This window comes from Platichthys flesus, chromosome 11, assembly GCF_949316205.1.
Source record: "Platichthys flesus chromosome 11, fPlaFle2.1, whole genome shotgun sequence".
In the NCBI taxonomy this organism is placed as follows: domain Eukaryota; kingdom Metazoa; phylum Chordata; class Actinopteri; order Pleuronectiformes; family Pleuronectidae; genus Platichthys; species Platichthys flesus.
Window position 1 is genome coordinate 14,884,678 of NC_084955.1, and position 8,120 is coordinate 14,892,797.

The 8,120-nt window shown below is 38.6% G+C and overlaps 1 protein-coding gene across 1 annotated transcript; it reads right to left on the reverse strand.

Annotated features, from left to right (window-relative positions):
• Nucleotides 1-1,391: 1,391 nt before the first annotated feature.
• LOC133964503 (serum paraoxonase/arylesterase 2-like) lies at nucleotides 1,392-5,068 on the reverse strand. Its single transcript, XM_062398640.1, has 9 exons — nucleotides 4,909-5,068; nucleotides 4,741-4,811; nucleotides 4,601-4,656; nucleotides 3,659-3,821; nucleotides 3,106-3,232; nucleotides 2,739-2,942; nucleotides 2,575-2,656; nucleotides 1,964-2,092; nucleotides 1,392-1,788 (listed from the first exon to the last, which is right to left on the reverse strand). The coding sequence occupies exons 1-9, from the start codon at nucleotides 4,983-4,985 to the stop codon at nucleotides 1,627-1,629; spliced, it is 1,071 nt and encodes a 356-aa protein (XP_062254624.1). The 5' UTR covers nucleotides 4,986-5,068; the 3' UTR covers nucleotides 1,392-1,626.
• Between the last annotated feature and the right edge of the window lie 3,052 nt (nucleotides 5,069-8,120).

Sequence of the window (8,120 nt, forward strand, 5' to 3'; positions counted from 1 at the left end):
TGGTCCAACACCCAGTTAACAGTACCCTGGGATGATGCTAATGATGTATGAATGAGAGGAAAAGGCTGTGGTATGCAGTCATGGCATTTGAGGCAGAACAACGTGGCTTGAAAGCAGTAGTTTGCCCTGTGGAGCTTCACAATCCATTTTTATTTGCAATTACACATGACAAAAACACCTTAACGATGGGACCTGCGAACACAAGTGGATTTGAGCAACTCGTAAACCAAATTCATGTGTTGACAAGAGTCGAGCCACTTTAAATAAAGTGCTCCAGAATTTACTTTGTGTTCTTCGTTCAGTTTGTAGCGTAGGTTTTCTAAATTGAAAAAATAAAAGAGTTGGGCTCCAGACAGGGATTCTTCACATGTCAAAATGTATAATATCTCCCGGTACGAGAGGTAACCCGGATAGCTCATTTACCTAACTACACAAGACAGAGGAAAATAAATCACAAGCCATAAATTCGGTTAATCAAAATATCTTCAATTAAATTATTCACTCAAGTTAACATCAAATCAAATAGGTACGATGGATAAACTGAAAAATAATTATTTTGACCAAAATATCCAGTACTCCATGCAATCAAATTAATTTCAAAATAAGAACAATTAACCGTCCCTTCAAAAAACAGGAGAAAGAAACTTCCATTAAGAGTTCAGGTTCAAGTGTTTGTTTGTGTGTGTGTGTGGGGTTTTGTTGGAGAGGGGAGTTCGAGTCCAATGAAAAGGTGTAGTAAGGGAAATGTTTGTTCTTGGTTATGGGGGGGCCTTTATCTCAAGGTAGAGGGGAGATGAGGGGTGAATTTTCCAGAGCCAGGAAAACTCGGTGAAGCCAGGAGAGTGTCAAAATTGAGACTTATTTGGTTTGTTCCATCCAGGACAGCAGGTTAGATGGGTTTAAAATCCACTTCCGGCTCCAGGGATTAGCTTCAGTTCCTCATGGTCCAGGACGTTGGTGCAATAACTCCATTTAGTTCTTGGTCAACTTTCTTTAAACTAGTTTATCTGTTGTTTAGCTCTCCTTCCTACAGACACTGTCTCACCTGTTTCAACTCCATGCTGCCTTTGTTTGAGTTTTCCCTCTCCTTTTTTTCCTCACAGGTGTGTCACCTTTATTATCTCCCTCGCCCCTCCTTTTCTTGTCGAGGCCTCAAGGCCCATTATGTCTTCTTAGGTTTCTTTTATCTGCTACAAATTTAGTCAGTTGATGACAACAAATGTAGGATGTATGACTTGTGACTGATCATAATTTAGCTAAGTCATAAAGGGAAAACTAATCTATAGATCTATGCAGTTTTGCATTCTTAAGGACAGGCAAAGTAATGACTTAAAGTACTGTGATGTTCAGTAAAAAATGATTTTCATGATTAACGGCAAAGCAGCAATATAAACTTTTTACATATTTTTATTGAAAATTTAAGGACTTATTTCACAAGGTTCAAGTAGTTGGTCAGTTCAGTATCTACAACCATTTGCAAAAAATGCTGATATATCCACGAAATGCATCCATTTTCCTTCCACGAAAAAAACAACAACTGCATTTTCCACATACGAATGCTGTGATTTATGTAAATCATCATTCAAATCACCATTGTCCGCGCCTTGCAAAGAGGAGAGTCATTGCCTACTCCAGATCACAGACCAGGGCTTTGTGGAACACAGTGCCAATGAGCAACTTTCCCCCATATGCTGCTGCTACAGACGAACCCATGAGCACACGACCATCGTCTTCGTACACCTGAGTCACCACCGGCTGGTCCGAGTGAATCTTCTGGACGCGGATGACCTGCACAAAACAATCACACAGGAGAAAGAATTATAACAAGAGGAAAACAGGTAAAACGATTGGTCATCTGTTTAAGTAAAGAGAATAAAAGTTCAGAAATTAAACATAAACATATCTGGTATTGCAATGTTGGTCATCTCACAAGATGAAAACTGATAAAAGTGAAAGGACAAACCTCTGATCCAGGTGGGTTGTAGGGGTCAAACAAAAAAAATGTCCATCCATTAGGGTGACAGCCTAACCACAGGTCGCCTGTTTCGAGGTCGACTTCAATGTTGTCACAGAGAGAACCCAGAGCCACAGACTGGTGACAGGACCAGAAGGAGATATTTACCATAAACCATTAATGACAATTCTACCACGACAGGATTTGGTACTTGAAATTACCGGCATTTATGTGTAAATTGTCTCGAAACATGGTAAGACCTTCATCTAAGTTACAATAATGAACAACTAGAATAGTAGTAGAGCGCACCAGATATGCCAGATTTTTTCATCATGGTGCATAAATTATTCCTTGGGAAATTAATTAAGATGTCAAAATAAAGGCCTCTCTCTAAAAGTGAATGAAGGTGAAAATAATGTCCTGAATTTTCCTAAAAAGTTAACAGCTTCTTCCACAAAGTTGCATTGAAATCTGTCCATTACTTTTGTGTAACCTTGCTTACAAAACAAAATCAACAAATCAACAAACAGAAAGACAAGAAGAGCAGAATTTATGAATAGTAATACTGATGAAGCCCACTGATTTAATTAAATATAATACTTTAAGTCTGAATTATTTACCTTCAGTGAGACCAGTGAATTGTCTTCTTTTCGCTCCAACACATGAACATTGTGCCCAAACAGATCTGCCACATATATATGTCTGTAAATAAGAAAAAGAATACAACAATGAAGCAATCCAACATGTGAAGCATGAATTATCAACATCTGAGGATCATTCCTACCCTTTGTCTGGTGAGATGTTGATTCCGTTTGCAAAGTAGTAACCGTCAGAGACGACCTTCACATCCGTGGGACTGTAGTACACAACATTAGACCAAGACAGTCCCAGAACAGGCTCCACATAACTTTTCAGGATGTCATGGGAGAAATAGTGGTCATTTGTTGAATAGAAGCTGTCCACGCCCACTGCAACGATGTCGTTCACACTGGAAAGAAAAACTGAATGTTGAACATTATTTAAATGACACAATGTTTATTTGTCGAGGACGATATGAAAAAATTTTGTTAAGCTTTGTTAAGACAAGAGATATCAGATGAACTAAAGCTCACGACTCAGTAAGTCAGACAGTAGGTGTCACTGTACTGTACCTGTAGAGAAGTTCATGCTTTATAGTTTTCATGTGCATAAGGAGGTGGTTGTCCTCAACAAATTGGAAGATCTCGACTTGGCTTTTGTGTTGTGGATGATTGACAACAAACAGGTAAATTGTGTCATCTGATGAGAAACAAGGAAAGCATGGTAAAAAAACAACAACAGATCACTGGAGACAAAACCGGCCCATGCATTCTTTGTACACATAAACACTTGTGAGTTTGGCTAGTATTAACATAATGCTATTCAGCTATTTCAGTAGGGCCCACAGGAGCTATTATAACAGGTTTGTCCACATACTCCACACAGGCACACACAGGCTTATATCCACCAAACACGAAATATAAACTTCCCTTTTACAAGTCAGATTATAGCCAGTCACAGAAACTGAAAATTAAATCAATTTCTCTGTTACATTAATGGAAATAAGTAAAACTGAAATGTCTTTATTTCTGGATCAAGTCGAAAGACCAGCACAAAGCCATTACACTTAGGTTTTTAACTTTTGAGACAGAATGGTGAGTAGTAGTAAACTGGTGTGACTTTTACCTGCGGGATTGGTGTATGCACTGATGCCATGAGGGTTGAATGAGTCCAGGTCAAAGTTTCTTGGCATGCGCAGCTCCACCGGTTTCATCCGAGAGTCTTGTAGATCGAGGGAGAAGATCTTTCCTGGCCCCTCTGAGGCTGGTCGTCCAGGATTCTTCAGACCCTACAGATATTGGAAATACATAAAATTAGACAGACGTCAAACTAATGAAAAGAAATTCTGCACAGCAAAACTAGAATCACCACTGATTGGAGACCAACCACCAGATTTATGATAATAATAATGTATCGAACGTCTTTCATACAGACAATGCTGCTCAACGTTCTCAACAAAAGTAAGAGGAAATTAATAAAAAAGTTAAATCATGAAATACAGAATATAGAGGTACATCAAACATGCTAAAATGCTATAAGGGAAGGCGGTGTTTTTTATAAAGCACAGTTCATACACAGAGGTAGATTCAAGGTGCTGTACAGGGTCTTTGAACGCAACACAGAGGCCCAATCAGAACATAGAAGTGGTTAACTAGAGCAGAATAAAAGAGATTAAAATAGGTACAAGATATAAAAAGTATGTAGAACTGGACCAAGCTAAACCAGAAACAACGGAAGCTACAAGCAATAAGCCTCTGATTAAGTAGCTGCATGTTTTTCCTGCACTTTAAGTCATGAATGAGGGTCAAGTAGACTAAAAGAGAAAAGCACATGAGCAAATGGACCTTTATGGATAGTGAATATAGTTTGATATGGAATCAAGAAGGTTTTTAATAAACAAGAATTCAGCATATCATAAGATTATTGTGAACAAGGTTAGTTTTCTTATAGTTTTACTCATAAAAAAAAAAGTTTGGTCTCGTGTTAGATCCGCAGGACTTTAATTCCTTCAGTGACTGTTTGTTCAACCTCAGATCAACTTGGCTGCTCAGCAAATCAAACACTCACAGTGCTGATAAAGGCGAGTCCGTCGGCCAGGATCGTGATGTCTTCCGAGCCAGAATCTGAAAGCAGCGCAGTCCAGCTGTTAACTTTGAGTTTACATTTGTTTGTTTGGCTTTTATTTTGTAATTATTCTCTCTACTCACCCAGGTTTTTTAACGCAACACAGTTGGGCAGGTGATTCTGCAGCAGCTCTCTGGAGGCGAGGGCCCTTTTCCTGCAGAGGGTTCAACACAAGCTGCCTGAACTCAACTTTATCTCCACAGGAAGCAAACTTGGTCACCACACACACTTGTCTTTTCTTTGTACTTCACCTCAGGTTGACGATCCTCTCTCCCAACAGCGCCGCGATGGCCGCTATTACAAGCGAGGTGCACACGAGCTTTCCCATTTTCAAAATATAAGCAATTCCAATTGACAGTGGATCAGAAACACCAGATTAAACTACAGCGGCTGTGGAGGGACAAGCGCAACTAATGCTGCCTTCAAGACAGTCGGACATCTGAGAACCTACATTTTTTTTCTCCTCATTGCGGCCAGATCCGTGGGGTTCCCGCGGATTTTGCTGCTTTTAAGTCATTCTGTGAATGAATCTAACCAGCACGCAAATCTCAATCCCAACCTGGCAACCCTACTCACCCTATCACTCCAACCAGACCTGATACTCTGGTCCAACATCCAATTAACAGTACCCTGGGAGGATGCTAATGATGTATGAATGAGAGGAAAAAGGCTGTGGTATGCAGTCATGGCATTTGGGGCAGAACAACGTGGCTTGAAAGCAGTAGTTTGCCCTGTGGAGGTTCGCTGCAGGGGTTTCATTGCAACATGAGGTTGCTCAGACAGCTTGGGATCCACGGACCAGCCCTGCACCAGACCATAAAGGGATGAAAGGGATATCATCCAGGTCTGATCAACCTGTGGCGGGCCTGTCTTAGAAGAGGGTGTCTTGTGATTAAAAAGCCGAAACACCCTATGTGTACCTTAGCGTCATAAGGTGTTAACTTAATTCGAGCAAGAGACCGTTAAACATGCAAGGGATATGCACCATCTTGTCCAATGTTCTAAAATTCATGGGTAGCATTACTGTCCATGTGCAATATGACCACTCACGGACAAATTGTGTGACATGAGCTATGGTGATGACAATTACTACAGATCACCTATTCCCATTATCATAACCACTTATGTTTAGTATGAGTTTATCATGTAACTTTGATTTTATCGTCACTTCTGTTGCTTTCTAGGTACAGTCACCATTACGCTACAACACTTTATATATATATTTTTTTTTTTTCGGCAAATTATTTGGATTTTTGAGGGCTTTAACATGCCCAAATTCATATGAACATTTGCAGAACATTTAAGTGGTGAAAATGTTTGTCTTCTGGAGGAATTTTCAAGGTGCTTGGCAAAAAGGCTCAGCAGTGCCCCCCGAGACCCCTGGAACGTGTTCACATTGAACTCTGGAAAAAGTGCCATAAAACGTAAAGGTACCAGTTTCAAAAATGTTAAACTAGGATTTACTGACTATCTCTGGGTTGTGGATGGTTGATCAAATAAGACATTTGAAGGAGAAATAATTTGCGCATCACTGACAACAAAGTAGTTCACACGTGGGGAGACAGATGCATCAATTATTACACTAAAGATTCTATAATGTGATCATGGACCAAATGACGATGGATTGCGAATCAGATCCCTTTTTCTAGTTTTATCATTGTAATGTGTGGTCATGCTTCAATTTCTGTCATCTTTAAGTTCATTGTCCCCTCAGCAGTCGGACTTTAATATAATACATTTTAATATATTTTTTTGTTTTAACAAAGGACTAAAGGATGTTTATCACTCTTTTTATGTAATGTTATGATGTGTATGGGTTGTGTGTGACTACTGTTTGCAAACCAAATGGCCCCTCGATATTATAATTTTTATCATGCAAATTAATTAGCTTTTTGAGTGAATTAACATCCTCAAATACCAAAATTGTTGGCAGAAGTGGCCTGCCGCAGACAATCATGTATATTTGAACTTGAATTTTAACACGTATTAGTTATTCATTATTCACCCGCCCCCCCTCACCAACACCCGCCAGTCTCTTGCAAAGGTAACTTCAGCATGGAGATGGGGAAGAGTGGGGATTGAACTAGCAATCTTCTTGTTGGAGAACGACCAATCTTCCCTCTAGGCCATTCCTATATTATCATTAAGGATTGGATTATCTATTAAATCCCATGAGAACCCAAGCACAGGAAAAAGATGGACATATTAATATGTGTGTGTGTCTATTTGTCATTCTATGCTGCTTTTGATACACATTTCATAGAAAACCATTGTATTTTCTACTTTACTACATATATTTGACAGCCTTACTTAAAAGTTACTTTTATATTTTTGTTTTTTAGATACTGGATGATGCTTTAAAAACAAATTGTTAGAGAACATTTAATTTAATATAATCCCGAAAATTCATGCACAACCTTCTAGTTTATATTTTCATAACATGCTATTGTTTCGTTTACTGTGCTATATTACATATTGCGATCATGTAATCTTGGCTCAAGCAAATCCTTCAGGATTAATATAAATCTTATTTTATCTCATCTCATAGCTGAGTGTAGCTCCTCATTTGGGAATCAAGACTCAAAGGACCTTCAATATCAAAGTGTGAATTTTGTGTGGAGCAGATGCCTTATTGGCAACACAATTGAATTAAGACTACTAAATAATTTTTACACAATATAGACAATTAACAGTAAAAGCTTTGGGTGAGGAAAACAAAGTGAATATGAGAGCAAAAAAAGAAATACTAAGACATTTATATATATATATGTATATAGGCGGAATTCAAATCGAGACAAAAAGTGCTAACATACTGAAGAGGTACAGCAGAGTGCAGTAATAGTATTGCAGATTTAACAGTGAGAAATAGTACAGTAAAAGTTTTTCTTGATGAATGATACATCACTTTCATTATAACAGAGCCAGTAGACTAGAAACTTTATGGTGTTTGACTTCTGGTATCCTGTGAATGTAGCATGATTTCAAGGGATTAGGGCAAATTTTGTATTGAATTGTCTGCACATGTAATGGATTTAGTTTGTTCTAGATGGATATTTATGAATCAGAAAGATGCTCTGAATCGTTGGACCATAATTTACTTTTTTACCTTTCATTTCACAATAACTAATCGGGAGCCTGAAGGGGTCCTGGGTCTACATGTGCAACAACCATTTTGAGCTTCATTTTTTGGTGCATTTTAGACATTTCCTGAAAATATATTTATGCAGGATTTATGCATTTGAATCGACATGTTCTCCCACACACATAAGTACAAATGGTGGAAGCAGTCACATTCACCTTGTTTAGACAGATACAAAATAAAAAGGGATGTGAATGTAGACAGAGCTTTGGGGTCCTGTTTGTTCTGAACACACCCGAAAAACAATCTTGATGGATTAGCCGACTGTGCACTTGTTTTAAACCCACTCGTTAACACCAGTGCAACTTAGTCAAAGACATGTAG

Bases quoted from the DNA above. Each gene is read 5' to 3' on its own strand.
- LOC133964503 (XM_062398640.1), bottom strand. From the start codon at position 4,985: ATGGGAAAGCTCGTGTGCACCTCGCTTGTAATAGCGGCCATCGCGGCG. The intron at 4,812-4,908 runs GTGAAGTACAAA...AACCCTCTGCAG, and splicing joins GAGAGGATCGTCAACCTGAG to GAAAAGGGCCCTCGCCTCCA. The intron at 3,822-4,600 runs GTGAGTGTTTGA...CAATATCTGTAG, and splicing joins GACTCGCCTTTATCAGCACT to GGTCTGAAGAATCCTGGACG.